Source organism: Monopterus albus, unplaced genomic scaffold (assembly GCF_001952655.1).
Source record: "Monopterus albus unplaced genomic scaffold, M_albus_1.0 scaffold3.1, whole genome shotgun sequence".
Classification (NCBI taxonomy): domain Eukaryota; kingdom Metazoa; phylum Chordata; class Actinopteri; order Synbranchiformes; family Synbranchidae; genus Monopterus; species Monopterus albus.
In genome coordinates this window covers 2,926,469-2,943,673 of record NW_018127883.1, presented here as the reverse complement: position 1 = coordinate 2,943,673, position 17,205 = coordinate 2,926,469, and the positions used below count along the sequence as shown (strand labels likewise).

General features: G+C 41.5%; 1 protein-coding gene across 3 annotated transcripts in view; it reads right to left on the bottom strand.

Moving 5' to 3' along the window:
* rgs17 (regulator of G protein signaling 17) overlaps positions 1-17,205 on the bottom strand; it is a 19,687-nt gene extending 2,482 nt beyond the window's left edge. The window contains exons 1-7 of one of the 3 annotated variants that reach the window (XR_002275055.1): positions 16,927-17,205; positions 13,690-13,773; positions 13,379-13,606; positions 10,094-10,224; positions 7,185-7,259; positions 6,845-7,076; positions 4,189-6,277 (exon numbers count right to left, since the gene is read on the bottom strand). Coding sequence is in view for 2 of the 3 variants with exons in the window: in XM_020601259.1 (XP_020456915.1) it covers positions 6,089-6,277; positions 6,845-7,076; positions 7,185-7,259; positions 10,094-10,224; positions 13,379-13,381 (630 nt within the window). In the remaining variant the exon portion in view is untranslated. Of the gene's footprint in view, positions 1-146; positions 6,278-6,844; positions 7,077-7,184; positions 7,260-10,093; positions 10,225-13,378; positions 13,607-13,689; positions 13,774-16,926 lie in introns of those variants that run through there. The other 2 variants (XM_020601259.1, XM_020601273.1) reach the window with 2 other exon arrangements.

Below are 17,205 nucleotides of genomic sequence, written 5' to 3'. Positions count from 1 at the left end.
AAGTCTGCTGCACTAGCACTGTCCTCTGCAGGTCATGCATGTGGAAATAACCAACCACAGTGTATATTTGTTAATACAAAAAGGGTCATTTAGTCATTCTGGCAATTCAGGAAACACTCAAAACAAGAATTACGTACCCATAACTGTCAATATTAGTGAAACAATCTAGAAGAAAAATATGAACCTCGTAAAAGAGTTTGATATTTTTAATTGTCTGCATACTGCAGTACTTGAGTACATACTCATACAGTATTGTTTATAGCAAATAACTGAATTATTTCATTTGTTTAGCAAAAAGCATGCTGAATACAAAAAAGTCACTTTTTAGTCGCCTAAAGTGACAGTAAAGTTCTTTTTATCTTCACCTTGTGGATCATCTCTTGACTGTGATCTATCTACAAAGGCATGACAAAAACCAAGAGGCTTAGGCATCTAAATCAATAAAGAGAAAAGTGATTGCCTAAAACTGCTGAAATCCAACTTCAACCAGTACCTTCACAAACGTAATCTCTTTCCTAAAGTAGCACAAACACCTCCAGAAGAGGCATGAAAGAGATGGCATGAGGGTGTCGGTATTCATGTAGGTGGAACAAGCATCGGTGTGATTTTTGCTTTAAAACAGGACTGTCTCCGCTCTAACTGCTGTTAACAGTGTTGCATGTGTGACGTTACAGAGAGAGGAAGTGAGAGCCCGAAAGAGAGAGAGAGAGAGAGAGAGAGATCTTGAGGTCTGTTGTCAGGCATAAAGAGGCACCAAATCCAACTAAGGGAGCGCACAAAGCAAGTAGAGTTTCAGGACAACATCGGTCGATAAACCTGTCTTTCTTCAGCTAAGACGCACTGTGAGGAATTGTGGGAAAAATCTCTACAACATCAACTCTCCTTTTCTCATTTCCATTTTGGTTCAGGAGCAAAATTTTCTGTACAAGTGAAGAATAAAAAAAAAAGAAGGAATTATAAGACATAAATGAAAACTCTACTCAAATGAGCTGAGCGAACGGTCTTGTGAGAAACTTAGAGACTTTTCTACATCTTGCATTAGTGGAGTATTAAAAAAAAAAAATCTGCTGATGTGCTCCACTTCAACGCTACTGTATTCACACAGTGATAGTCTGACTCTGGATGTGGCTACAAAAAGAACAAGACACTGAAGAATAGAAAAGTTGCCGATGACACTTTTAATTACAGATTCTAACCACTGTGCAGCGTCCGCCGACAAACAAACAACAAAATGATAATCACATCAGAATGTTAATTATTTCATGGCAAGTGGATTTAGTTTGTAATTTTATGAATGAATTACTGGTTTTAAAATGTAATTTACGTATTGACAGTGCTCATCTCAAAGGCAGACGTTCGTTTCCGGGTTTGTGCCGACCCAACCCTTCAGAGTGAGACTGTGGTAAAACAAACCTTACTTGGAACTATTGTGACTCCTAGTTGCTTCTCTACCTGGGCTTTCTCTATCTGTTCACTGTTACCTGTGGCCTTTGTTTAGAAAAACGTTCTTGCTTTAAAAATGACCCAAATGATATAGACAAGGTCTGGGTGACCTGAACACCTTGTTTATCAAAGGCTGCATAACAATATTTGTCACATAAAGTCATGATATGGTTGCTCCTCGAATAAATACATTTTGCCCTTCAGTTATGAAATACTGCACAGGGTCAGCTACTAGCGTCGTAGCCTGAGTAATGTTCTTCCTGACGGTCAAGCGGTCGTTTAACTGTGAGTTGAATTCCAGTCATCTTTACGGTCTTACCAAAATCTAGCAGACAGCCACATAATGTCAGACAACACATTTATTTGTTTTCAACAAGTTTTCTTTTTATCATCACAAAGGCATATACTATTTTCTCTGTATATTGTTTGATTTATATATAATACACTATCAGTCAAACATCAGGACACACTTTCCCATTCAATTTAATGGGAAAGTGTGTCCTAATGTTTGACTCATAGTGTGTGTGTATGTGTGTGTGTGTGTGTATATAAACAAAAATAAGCATACATTTTTGCTGATAAAAACTGACGAATATCAGCAAAAGTCAATGTAAACCATGGTCCGTCTAAAACAGGTACGAGAGCTCGCCCTTTCTCCGACTCACCCACAGTAACAGATTTGCATAGGCAAAAATGGGATTAGCCCTTAAACAGTGGATTCCTGAATTCTTTATAGAGATGCAAAATCTATTTCATCGTAACATAATAAAAACAAATACATACAAACAAAAAATTATGTCGACTAGGCCAAGTTCTCTTTAACCTTTCTGCTCGTATACATTGTCATTTCTCTGTGCACATTTTTGTTTACAGTGTTAGGCTTCAAGTAGATCTAAAAACAACTTGTACATCGACAACTAGATGTGAAATAAATTAACCAACATGAGAGGTAGTGAAAAGTCTACAGAGATGTTTGTTGTCTTTTTTATATATATATATATATATATATACACAAAGGAAAAAAATAAAATGTGTCAGTAAGGCCAAAGCTTCATTAACCTCCTCCGTCCCATCAGGGCGCTTCAGCTCTCAATTTCCTTTTTAAAAAAAATCAATTAAACTAGAGCTACGTTTTAAAAAAACCCCTCACTTGGAACCCATGGAAATTTAATGGCAACAATCTAAACTCAGCGATGACACTAGGTCACTTCACATCATCATCATTGCTTGTAAAATCCATATTTGAAATGCACTTATTAAACATCAACAACTGTGTACTTCTCCTCACTGTAAATGTCACAATAAATTAAAAGGACATCAGCAGAAAACCTGGGTTTCTGCCGCACCTGTCCTTCCTGTAAAACACTCCCAGTCTTTAACTCTTAACTGTCCATTAGCACTGGGCACACTCATGCCAGCCTTAAACCTATCAGCTTCTCCGCTCACACCAGGGACAGCAAGCTCCCCGGTGTTACAAGTACTTAGCAAGGTACGCACATCTTACAATTTATAAATGTAAACTTGCTTTAGTTGCACCATGATTTCCTTATCTGGTTCTTGGTGAAACATTCTTGTATTAATTACAACACAGACTCAACAACAAGGAAACATAGCTGTACTGTGCAGAAGAGAAATCTGTCTTAAGGAGAGCTTTATGAGTGACAGGCATTCTTCTACAAAGTCAAAAAGCTACAGAGTTGTCCAAATACAACACAACTGATCCTTTAGTATCTGAATTGGTTCACTTCTCTATATTCCTCTACTTCTGATCAAGTGGACACATGCATACACAGTTCTTCATTGAAGCGGCTAAGCAATATCGATCAAGCCCTTATGGATATTAATGTAGTCTGCATGTGAGTAATATACGTATTGCCAAAGGTTAAATATCGCATATTTTCAATAAGAAACATTGCAAAACTTTTGGGTGACTACTGGTTCAGACTGGCTTTTTTTCACATTACAGTGTCAGTTTCACTGATTTATAACCAATATTTCACAACAGAAAGCTTTTGTAGAGCATGAACTGGCAGTTTCATCTAGCTACTCCAAGTAAGTCTGGTAGAAAATTCAAAATCCCACAGTTCCATAGGCTCTAGCCTCTAGCAAACCACCTGCATCTGTTTAGAAGACAAGCAGTTTCCTTATTGAGTTCCTTTAGTAAAACTTGCAAAAGCTAACTAGAGGCAGTCAGTTTCTTGAATAATCCAACAGTGGGGTTAAAACATTTTGAGCATCCTGACAGGTACTGTGGTTAGTAACCTTCTGACTATCTTAGGGGGACACAGCTTCAATCCTACTACCACTAACTACAACCAATTGCACTTCAGTAGTCCTCTAGATTTCCTGCATCTTCAGCTCTTAAATTTGATCTCAACCTAACTTGGCACATGAACATCAGGTAGTTAGAGGAGGTGGCAACATGGATGTCTACATTTATCAGTGAGAAGTGGCACTGTTTCATTGACACTTTAAGAGTGCGCTAACAACCGTACGGAGACGTCAGCTATCCATCATGTCACATGATGAACACACCTGGAGACCCAGTTAATTAAAAAATAGCATATACTGCATTCATGCACCTTTTACTGCATGTCCACAGGCCAGGATCAAAGTTCATGTTCAAATGTTCACATCGTCATAAAACAAACTGTCCTTTTATATACTCAAAATATTAATGGGACATTTGGCAAGACCCCCTTAAATTTTTTTCACTATATTTTTCTGATATGTGTGCAACTGCACCACACACACACACATACACACACACACACACACACACACATAACCAGTATCACTGCATGCTGTCAAAGTCAGATTAGAAAAACAAACCAGTGTGCAGGGGCTGGCAGTGGAATGGACGATTAGCATGGCTAGCACAAGCAGGCTAACTGCTTGTCTGCAACATGCTGAAACCTCTTAGCCTTGTTGAAAAGGCTAGCATGTCGCATGACTACACAAACTTCTTCAGTAGCTCTCTATGACAGCATGTCAGCATTGTTATACCGACCCTCTTCACTAGCTCTGTTAAAAATATATGCCAGTGTCTGGAAAGGGCATTAGCAAACTGAAGGTCTACCATACACTCTCCCGGCCTCGTCTGCTGGAGAAACAGACATGCACCGATATGACTGAGAGTCTATAGCCTGGTACCAAATCACAACTAATGTCTCTTCACAGCATCTTTGACATCGTTTTTGGCACCTGGTTCACGTAAGTGTGGTGTGATACTGAATGTCCAACTCAAGGGACGGTCATGTTACTTACAGCATCTAAAGCTAAAGCCTTACAGACAAAGGCCAGGGCTCAACAACCCTTTGAATTACATCAGTGCCTGCTGCATCCGCTTATGTTACCAGGGAGAGCCAGCTTTCCATAATGCTCAACTCATGGTAAAACACTAAAAGGTCAAACCTAGACTTAATGTTATTTTCTCCAGCAGTGTTTTCCCCCCCTCAGTGGGCACCTTTACTTATCAAGCTGTGATGGACTGAGCTGAAGGGAGGAGGGAGAGAGGGAAAAGCATGGGAGGGCAGGGATCACTGGACAAACTGTGGTTGCCTTCCAGAAAAATGCCTGCAGCGCTTGTGCTGCCTTGTCTTTATTGTAAAGGCATTGTGAATTCCTCAGTGGACACATTTTAGTTTAAAGTTCATGTGTAATAATAATATATGTAGCTGCCCAACCACAATTCTAGCCCTTACTTCTCCCAGTTAAAGAAACCTAAAGAAGGAATGTGCTCAGATGGACGGACAGGTGGATGGATGGATGGGCACTGCTGCCTTTGCTGCAGATGCCATCAAATCTCTTAAATAAAAAAAAAGAAAAGAAAACTGCAATAATCTAAAAACTGACAGAAGTGTATGTTTTCCATTCACTGAACATACACAGCCAGACAGAGAGAGACAGGTCCCCTCAATACTCAAAAACAGTTGCAGTCCGCGGCTTGCATTGTCAAGCTACTGAGAGAGAGAGAGAGTTATATGCAGAGCCAGTGCTTCTACTGGTTAAATGGGCAGAGACGCCCCCAACTCCCACCAACAGCTAGGTGTCATGTCTGGACAGTAAAGAAATTAAAAACCAAACAAAATAAATACATCAGAGGAATGGAACAGACTTAGAAAAACATAATAATATGAATGGACTAGTAAAGACAGGGGATATCAAAGTGAGTGTAGAAAGCATGAGGTCTAGATATTACAGTACAGAAACAGCTGGCTTGTCCTTTTTGCCCATCTCTCTCTTTCTGGCCAAGCCGCCTGAGGAGTCCTTGTCCACAGCTAACCAGCAGCTGGCCATCAGGTTGGCCATTCCAACTAACAGCTGACACGTGGGTCGGCCAGTCAACCAAAACAAACAGCACAGATTGCTAGCAAAACAATCACTGGCCAGCAGTAATGGTCTTAAACTGACCAATAACCAAACGGCAAAGGCCAACCTGACTCCAGTGGAGAACTGGATATAAATTGCTTAAAAAATATAAATAAATTAAAAAAAAAATCAACCAGCTATCATGGATGTCATTCAGGCTTTTCAATCAAAAAAGAGGGAGAGATTTTCCAAACCCGACTTCTGGCACCATAGTAGTATTTGAAGTTTAAGTAGAAGTCTTCTTGGTGTACGATGGCGATGAGGATGGCGAGGTCTAGGTTTCGAGGCAGGTGCGCCTCCTGCTGGCCAGGAGGTCTCTGTAAACGGAGGAGTTGAGGAAACGGGGAAAGGAGTCGCGGTGCATCAGGGTGTAGATCTGGAGCTGGGCCTCCTCGTACATCAGGTTGCTGGGCTCCGCCAGGCTCTGGTTTATTCCCTCTCTGACCCGTGAGTCCAGACTCACCTGGGGTAAGGAAAATAAAAATCAATTCATAAACCACAGCCGCTTTTTAACATGTTTAAAAGTGCCAGTGGATTTATTCAGACATTACGCAGACTCCAGCAGAAGATGTGCTAGACACAGTTAAAATTTAATTAGGCTAGCGAAGGTTCTTAACAAGACAGTCTACATAGTCATGCTAGCAGTTTGTAGCAGTGTACTGAGAGACAGTGGTGCTTTAGGCTAAATGCTAATGCCATCATGCTAAAATTACAGTGCTAACAGATAACCAACAGGTGCAGTGTTTACCATGTTCACCATCTTAGGTTTGAGTGCTAGCACTTGCTAAGAGACACTAAGTACCAAGTACAGCTGAGGCTGATGGGAATATCGTTAGTCTTGCAGGTGGACATAAACCAAAATATTGGACAAGTCATAAATAAAAGTAATTCAAAATTTCATTCCTATCTAGCCCTAGTGGTGGACTGACCAAGCAACAGAGCAACACTGCCATCCCTAGAACTATTTCAAAAGCAATCTTCATTCATTGTATGCTCACGTGTGCTGAATTAACACAAACACAGCCTGTACCTCTTTGGGTGACAATATGGACACATAGTCTTCGTATATGATTCTGGCCTTCTCATCCACTGCTGATGGGCTAGTCTCCTTTTTCAGCTCGTCACAGGCCAACCAGAAAAGCAGGTTGTCCTCACTGTACTCCGAGCGCAGGAACTCTTGGAAGATCTCCCGGCCCTCCAAAGAGCGCAGCAACATCTCAAAGCTCCGCGCCCACGACAACACCTCCTCTAGACTGGGGTGTCTACAGACAAGCATAAAAAAAAAATGAGGAAAGGCAGCATGTGTGAGACTGACACACAATCATACTGACATACACATACAAGACTGGAGGGAGGATGGCTGGACTCACTGTTCTTCTGTAGCTTCAATACTGTCCATCTTGGTACACGTCTGTCGTTCACTTCTCTCTATCCTGTCTTCATTCCTGGTTTGAAGACAAGATTTTTTTTTTTTGAGCCAAGATTATGTAAAACCTGATTTATTTCTAGTTCTATGCCGTTTGTTTTATGTCATAAGCAGGCCGCCAGTGTTTTGACCCTCCTTCAAGATGGCTTTTTTGATTTAAGCCCTTTTACACACTGAACTTAAAAAAGCCAGCAAACTGCGACTCCTGTGTTCACTTTACACAGCTGCCAGATTCCTGATACTAGAGGTGTGACGCTTATTATGACGTCCGACAGTCCATGAGCTTGGTGGCCACTGAAACTCAGTTCAACACAGGGCTGTTGTCTGATTTTGAAATAAAAACCGGGAGTTACAGTAGCCTCCTATATGTGCATCCAGTTTCAGGTTTGAGGGCAGGGCTACAAACTCACAAGGTAGCACACAGCAGAACAGACAGAAACGTGAGTTGAGCTGCATTCACACAAAATCCTTCCCGCAGGGTTGTGCAGAGGTGTGGTTGTGTTTATTTCTGCTTTAGAACATAATCACGTTAAAACCATCCCAAAATAGTGTTTTAACCTCTTATTCACTTTCTTCTCGCTGATGCTGCTCTCTCTCCTCATTCACTCTCTAGATCTCTCTCTCTCACCCCGACCTCCAACCCTGCATTCCACCTCATCCTGTTTATACAGGCGGTGGGGCGACTCTGCGTGGCAAAAACACTACCTCTCGTTGTGGCATTTTAGAGTCAGCATGGACCCACTAATTCTGGGACCATACCTTTTACACAGAATTGTGAGGCAGTAAAACTGGTAGAAAACTCCCACGCTGGGCAGTGTAAAAGGGGCTATTAGTTTTTGGGGGTTTAGAACTGTTGGTCAGAAAAAACAATATGTAGACGTAACCATGTGGTGCGGCTAAATCAACGATGACAGCTGTCAGCAGCACCTCTACGCTGCAGCTCTCTCAGTGCATCAGTGTGAGCTTCACTCATGAAAATCATCTCCAGAAAACGCTGCCACAAATTCGAAGGTGCTAAAATAACAAAGTTTCAGTGAAAGCCTTTGTGTAAACAGTCACGGTAGCCTCTCTGTCTGCTGTAGCTCAGTCACACTGTGCAAGTCCACAGCACAACACGCACTGAGTTGTCTATTTTTGTCTGACCGTGGAGGATCTTCCCTTCTTCTTGCTGTCTCTTGTCAAAGTCCCTATTGTGCATCAATAATGGGCTACACTAGCCATGGCCCTTGGGCACCCTCACAATACAACAGAATATAAGGGCTGTTCTTCACAGCTCTTTTGCATGTGATGTGTGGATGGAAATAGAAGACACCCCAACCAGATAAGGGCCTTGTGTGAGGGAGGGTGAGGAGACGCTCAAGGGCACGGGGGGTGGGAGTTAGAAAGCTGAGAAAAAACAGAGACACAAAGAAAGCATGGATAAAAGTGCAACGGTATGCCTTGACACTTTGACACCATTAAAGCTTTCATACACAGTATCTAAAACTTCACCACAGCAGCAGACGAGGTCTCCACACACCCACACAGATCTCCACCGGTTGACTCAGCATGGTAGTGAAAAGAAACATGACACGGAGGGCACTGAGTGATTTACATGTAATTTGCACAAACTTTCACTGTAAAGGCACAGCCTTCACAATAACATTAATAAGCTTCCATAGTATTAAAGACAATTTTCCAGGCTCACTATGGAGATCCGACACCTGCATTTGATTGAGAAACACACAGCGGCATCACAGAGCGCTCTCTGCGGGCCCAGTCTACAAGCTGCCACCACTTCATATGAAGTGGTGTGAAAGAAGCAGCACATTCCCCATTCACTGCCTGAAAACAATGTTTCATTCACTCCTCTCTCCAGGCGAGAGTGTGGCCACAGTGAGGTGGCTGGAGGAGCTGCACAGCACTTGCTGGGTATGGTGACTTGCTCAGGGGAAACACGGTGCAGGACGTCTTTGTATTGTAGAAATTAAAGCTAAACTAATGGTTATTTTCATTGTCACCCATTGTGTCCACTATTTTCTTGAAGCATAAAGACTACAGCAGTTACAGAAACAGCAATGAAAGAATGATGTTTAATTCAAGTTAATTTCACTGCTGGATTCAGGTGATGTATGTGTATCATTTTGTATTATTAGCATCAACATTGTTAGAACTTATTACGAATTACATAATCTATTAAGCCTATACTGTACTATGTTCAGGGAGTTCATTATCCAAGCTGTGGGTCTAAACACAGAGGGAGCCCTAGGAAGCACAGCTGTTATGTTGGTCAATATAAACAAAATAACATCTGGGTTCGTAATTGTTCAACTCTGAAATCTGTTAAAACATGGGCCGGTTCGCAGAATGGTTTAATGGTTGGCCTGAATTTCTAGGGAACTGAAAATAAGTGTAACATCACAGAATAGGCAACAGGATAAAGGGCAGGACCAAGTGTTTGTTGTTTCAGTTGTGCTTTCCTTTTTTAGCACAATAGCAGCAAATAAACTGTACACATCTAGTTGTAAAAGCAACCTACATGTTAACTGGCTGTCCCACAGTATAATGGACATCACTGAGACATTGCTTTGGCTGGATCGTTACATTTATGCTAGGTGCTTCTAACATAGGTGTTGCAGCCTTTGAGCTGTCACATTTGTAAAGCTAATACTGTAGTCATCAATTAGTAAAAAAAAAGGGTGACAAAATTTACATTCATGTATATAAAACTGTGGCTGAATACTGAAATACCTCAACTTAAAACTAAATGCCATTTTCATAATTTAACAACGTCTTTAATTTAGTTGATTTTAATAATTAGCTGGTTTTACTGGGTGATATCTGAGTGTACAGCAGAGTGGAATGTCTTCTTACCAGAGACACTTGCAGCAGCCACACCAGCAGAGGCAGCAGGTATTAGGTCGGGGCTGTCCAGGGGCCTGGGGTGGGGCCTCGATGTGTGCCGCCTGCCTTTTTCTCATCTCCACTCCACTCACACTCCGGGGCTTCACAGTGGACAGATACAGAAACATTTAAATACTTTTGAAATGAATAACAATGAAACAGAAAGTGCAGGTGCGAATTAAGTCCCCATATTTTACTTCTGGCTCTCCAGCAGTACAGTGTATCTTATTAGAAGAGGAAAAATGAAAGACAGCGTGTGAGTGTGTGTGCAAGCCAGATGAAGTGATAGACAGAGAGCACTCAAGCAGAACAGAGAGGATTCCCTTCCTTGTACGGTATGAGAGACCTTTCTAGGACTAAGCCAAGTTCAGCTTTGACAGACACTATAACATATTAACCCATTCAGCTCTTTCTCCATTCATCTTCTGTCCGGCCTGCTGCTACCTCAGAACATCCTCTGCACAGGCAGGAGATGAGGCTTGAAACAGGGATCCACGCCAAAACCTAAAAGTGACCCGTGGTCACACGAATGTGCTGCTAGCGTCTGATGGTCTTGTTGAACTGGTGGTTCTGTATTATGGATTCTGCTAATGCTTTGCCGTTTCTAAATTTCACACCAATCCATCCAGTAGTGAACCAGCTGACCTAAAGTAACAAAAGTACACGGAAAGAAACTATTAATTTTAGAAAAGATCTCTCTCAGATACTCGGAAAATTCAACAAACATGAGTGAAGACTGTGTAGTGTTCACCCAAACCTTCCTTTCTAATGAATTAGTTATTTCTCTGCGACTGCTGCTACCTAATCAAGTTATAGTACACAGAACTCATTCTAATACCCAAGATAATGATATACAGTGTCACCTTTTAATACGGTTTCTCATCTTCTTCCAGGTGGAAGATAACAACACCTGGCAGCCTTCTAATGAGCTAAATAGGCCAGGAAAACCTTTATCACACTGTACAGTAAGCTTAAAACTATAAAGCTTTCTCACAGGTAGCGCAACAGTCAAATCCTACAGCAGGAAACACTATGAACATCAGCTAACATGCCATTTTGTTAACACACAGGACAGATAATAACAAACAAAGAATCATTTAAACTTAATTTCGCCAAGGAATGCAGAGCAAAGTGTAGTCTTGTAGTATGGGAATTAAAAATACATTTAATAAAACAGAAGTATTACCTGTAAATTTGTGGTCTGAATTAAACTCCTCATTAAACACTTAAGAATCCAAATAAAAATAACTGGGCTCCTGTACCAACAGAGGAACCTTCTTCTTGTTCCACCTACTCTGCAAACAGACATTCGAGTTATAACAACAACGATACAAGACAGGTAAGGCTGATGTATCTGATATGCAAATGCCATGGGCAGTGGAGTCGCCATCAGTTATTCAGTGACCCAGGCAACATCTATGAATAAACAGGGAACGTGATGCAAACAATAGCAAGGGTACAATATCGTTCTAAACCTGGAAGAGCCAGGACATTCAAATATGGAGTGGAAATGCAAATGCACTGAGGTCAGAGGAGAAAAAAAGAGATAGAGAGATACAAGATCGGTCATACATGTACGTGCAATAACTTCAAAGTATCCTGATGACATCCCCTCATTTATTCCTCATTTTATTAATTACTACTTTGAAGCCTCCATGTCACTGCTTCATTGTTTAGCATTCATCATGATGATGTACGCTGCTGTGGGACAGGTTACTAAGCCTTAAGTCTTATGGACGTATGGTCAAGCTTTATCTTACATAATGGCTGCAAATGGAAACACAAAACAGTTATTCAGACATAGTATATGAACCACAGTCAAATCCTGAATGGGAATGACAGAAACTTGCTGCTGCAGACTGGAGACTTCATCTGGATGTTTCAGGATGGTAGGATCATGTTTCCTAACAAAGTAACAGTTATTTTTTTACAGCTAGTTTAGCTTTAGCACAGCTATTTTCATATAACTCCCAACACTCTCAGTGTAGTGCTACACTAGGGGTAGGCTTAGGGTGGTTTTACATTAGGGACCCAGAGGATCAGAGTACACTTGACCCCAAAGTCCGGTTCATTTTGATCAGCATGAACACAAGCATACCAGACTCGGGCACCGTGCTCGAGTCCGCTTGAAAGGTGGGCTCGAGCACAATTCATGTGTACTCGAGTATGATCCGTGGAAGATGTGAACACAAACATGCTCAAACAAGGAAGTGGGCTGCTATGTTATAACTATTTGACTCTGTCAGTTTAAACATTACGAAACACGGCTGAGAAAGGATCTCCGTGGAGTAACAAAGAAGTAAAATGCTTGCTTGAAATTTGGGCTGATGAGGACATACAAAGACACCTGGATACTGGTGGTTGTCTGCATCTCAAAAATAATAAAAACATCCACAGTAACAGGACTGACTCCATTGTCCGCACGGAACAGAAACAAATGTTGCTCAAACAAGGAAGTGGGCTGCTATGTTATAACTATTTGACTCTGTCAGTTTAAACATTACGAAACACGGCTGAGAAAGGATCTCCGTGGAGTAACAAAGAAGTAAAATGCTTGCTTGAAATTTGGGCTGATGAGGACATACAAAGACACCTGGATACTGGTGGTTGTCTGCATCTCAAAAATAATAAAAACATCCACAGTAACAGGACTGACTCCATTGTCCGCACGGAACAGAAACAAATGTTGCCCAGTTGATGACGTGAGTGGTTGCTTCTTCTTTTTGGAGGATTACAAACCAACTACATGCATACTGCCACCCACTGTATAGGACTGTGTACAGACTCAAGTGTGTTGGGGCACAGAACAATGTTACTAATGTGAAAGCAGTCCTGCAGGGGAGAGGGGAGCAATCGTGCTTGGGCACAGTATGAAATAATCGTGCCTAATGTGAAAACACTCTTGACATCACAACAAGCACAGTTTCAATACCGCTGGCTTTCGACATGGGAAATTCAAAGTCTGAGATAACTTAAAACCATAGCAGAGAAAAAGATTAGTAATCTGACAGCAGAGGAGGACCTCCGCCATCACCCTAATCCATCCCAGCTCTTTTTTTTATTTGTTTTCCATCATACTTGCTCTTTAAAACTGTACTGAGGAAAACCAACTCTACCAACATCCAACCCTTCAAACTTTTCTCTTTGTTTTGTTATGAAACACTGAACACAAGTTCATGACTGTTACTTCCATCTCATTAAAACAACATAAAAAAAACTGGAAATACACTATCTTCAGTCAAATGCCAAACTTACCATGAATTAATGAGTTCCTAAAAACAGGTCAGGCAGCACAGTCATGGTGTGAGGTAATAGGTTGCTGGATGAAAGCAGGCTGGTTGAAGGAATGACTGACTGGTGGACGGTCTGAGTGTCTGTTTGGCTAAAGGACTGGCTGTTTGGCTTGCTGGAGATGCAGGGAAGGCGACGAGGTTTGTTTCATCACAGGGAATAGAGGTTACTGGTCTCACCATCCCTGACCAACTGGCACAAATAGGGACACGACAGCTGAGGTGAAATGTAACTTATGCGACTGAATGTAGAGTAACTGCTTTTATTTCTCTCACCGTCGCCTCCTAGGCTTGCATGGAATTTGGTGAAAGGGTCATTTATGGTTTTGAGGGCACAGGGAGCAATGAGAAACACATCATCTGAAAAACACAAAGGAAAAGAAAAGCAGCTTTAAAGTCAAAATCATGACAGATTCAAATAACATAACAGGGCAGAAATGTATCTTTAGTGCACACTTGCAAATGCTACAGTGAAAGCAGCAACTTACCAGTACACAGGTTTTGAGACTTTAAAAGAATAATACTGTATCAGCCCATGTTCATTTCTTAACATGAATATATGTGATAAGAAGTTCTTAAATTTGTTTTGTGATCAGAATTGTGAGGAGTACGATATTTCAGTTGAAAAATAATCTTGTCAGTGCCCTCTGGTGGACAAACCGTGTAATGGCCACGCTGGTGAAGACCTGAGATGATTGGATAATTAATCAAGTAGTGATTTTGGTCATCAATTAAACATTAAAGTTATTTACATTGTCTCTTGCTATATTGTTTGGTGCTTTCTGGTTTATATAACTGAAAACTGAATATCTTTAGGTTTTGGAAAAGTTATTTTAAAGTTTCAATATGGAAAACTAATGGCATAATTGATTAAACAACTGACCACTTAATTAATAATCAATTAAAACAATCACTGTTACAGTCCAATATTTCCAGACTGCCCCAAACATATTTCTGCCATTTTTGTGTTGCAGTTTCTTTTTACTTGTCAGCCAACATGGACGCTGATACATATACTGACATAACTGCGATAAGCTAAAGGATACAGACAAAATAAGACGAGATAAAGCGAATCCGGAAACGACTTGAGGAATGAGCCAAATGCAGTAAATGCCCAATGATGCATGCAGTTTAAACCCTCATCACGAAGAGGATTAAGCACATCACTGGCACCACAACCCAACCCTCAATCACAGCCAGATGTTATTTGCTGGATTTGGACTAAGAGCCTAAAGGTGACAGAGCCTCCTAAGTTTCTGTCATGCTGCATGCTTTCCATATAGGAATTACTGTTCCAGTAACTTAAATGTTGACCTAAACACTATGTATTATGGACTATGACCAGCCTGTTGCAACTTGACTAAAATGTTCAAGTAAAAGACATTGAAGAACAGCGAGAGTATAGATGATATCTAGATTCATAACTATTGAGTGATATTTACAATTATGTAGCCCGCTAAACAAACAATATTAAACATTCTTATTAATAGCAGTTCTGCAGCCTATTACTGTATGTTTCCATGGGACTGCTTTAATTTCACATATTTTTGTCTCTTACTTTGTCTGACCAGATCTCGTTTCCACTTTGATGTCACATGACAAAAACCGAAGCACAAAGCAAAACTAAGAGCTCACATATATCTGCCACAACACGTTTCATCGATAGTGTTATAAAGCAAAACCAGTGGCTTCGTGAGATAAGGATCCATATTTGCTCATGCCAGTTTGAACTGGTTTGAAAACAAAAGTTTCTGTTGTACATTAAAGATGATTTTGCATAGTTATGTGTGAAGATAAAGCTCTTGTGTTGCACTTGGGTGATTTTCATCTGCCTGCTCCCAGGAGGAAAGGCGCCACAGAGTAACTGTACTAACATACTTCCTAAAAAGAAGAGGATTACTAATGTGCTGGAAGAGCAAACAGAGCGAGGCAGACCATCTGAAATAATTATTATTATAATTGGTTTACCTATTTTGCCTATCATTTACCTATTTACTCTAGCCATGTTAACTCTTCAGCTGCAATGAGAACAATCAGGATATCACTCAGTGTCTTCAGGGATTATTTAACTGTGCCTCTTCAGGATCTAGCTCAGTAATTCAGGAAGACATGTCACATCTGACACCCTACTCAATCAGTTGCAAGTCTGTTGTCTCTGTTGTTTCATGACCCCTATAAATGTGAACATTCTGGATCAGCGGGTTCGGAATATTAACTGGATCTGCATCATACTTTGGTGTGTAACAGGTCTTATGTGGTTGTTATCTTGCAATTTTTGCCCAAGCATTTGCAGGCATCACGTATGGAGAAGCAAAAATACTGAAATTGGCCCGATCTCACAATGGTGAAGAATCCTTTAAAAATTCCCGGACCAAGATGATGACCAAGATCAGCAACAAAATCTAATAGATTGTTCCTTTGGCCATACTGTACACTACCACTCCAAAAATGTCATCACTTTTGGAGTTATGCTGTAAACATACCAACTAACAAACAAACCAACAAATGCCGGTAAAAACATGACCTCCACCCTGTCAGAAGGAACTAGGCTATCCTCAGCAACAAGAAGAGCGAGGAGTTCTGTAACAGATGGCATGGGCCCCACAGAGCCATGATCACAACATCACAGTCAGTCTGGGATTACATGAAGACACATGCCCAGTACCATGAAAAAAAACTGTATGCAAGTAAATGTGCAATTATTATAGTACATTTTGCTTTTTTCTGTTCCCTGCACTTTGGTGAAGATAACTAATAAATAAAACCTATTGGTGGGATTACTTTTAAAAGCATCCTTTTTTTTCCTTTTAGTGCCTAAAACATTTGCATCTTCAAGTTACATGTTTCCACCCTACAAGCAAACATCACCAATCTCAGATGTGTTGATAAGAGAACTGACAGTGAAGAGGAAACGATGAATGAGATGAATCAGGAAGTTACCAGGGATGTAGTGCAACATAACCTGTGCTCCTCTGACTCAACACACCCACGGGACACTGCAGTGTGGGTGCTCCCTCAGCTGTGCGCTACACTATCTCGTTCCAGTGCATGACTGGAAAGGAAGAGGGTTTAAATTGGTCTAGGCAGTGGCACGATGAACTCCACGGTGAAGAAGTTGACAAGATAGTTTATGGTGGAGGCTCATCGGACCCTGCCCCCCCTCCGTGCACTAGCTGTGCTGGCTAGCTGCTGGGCTGGGTGTTATGCATGGTTTCTCCTGCAGCTGTCTGAACCATCTGAGCCCAGCCGCTGCAGGTCCGAGCAGAGAAGTTCCCCTCCCAGCTGAAACCACCGAGTTACACCGCAGTTTGAGCGAAGTCCGCACGGTGCCGAATGTCGCTCTTAATTTTTTCTGAACTCAAACACCACCCACTTTCTTCTAGCTAGCTTTAGCCGACAACCCGAGATCCGCTCTCTCTCGCAGCGAGAGGAGGGGGTGGCAGCTGAGCAGCCGTGCTAACGTCAGCTAGCCAGCCCGTGTGGAACATTAGCGTAGAATAATCAGTTTCTTACCCCCTTTGGCCGGGTTGTCAGTGTCCTAGGGTGATAGGTGTGAAAACGCGATGTTCCGATGCTTATTTAACGACATCGCAAATGGGAATCCTGTGGTGTAATGTCCATCGCCGCTGTTTGTCTACCATCCACCCCACTTCAGCACCGAACGCCGCCGAGCCCCTGGATGCACTGCGCATGCGCGCTGCCATGGTTGCTCTGTGGCTGCAGTTGGTGAGAAGATGCACTGCTGAGGCTCCTGATGCACAGTCACATTATCCCTCTGCTGCACAGCTACTA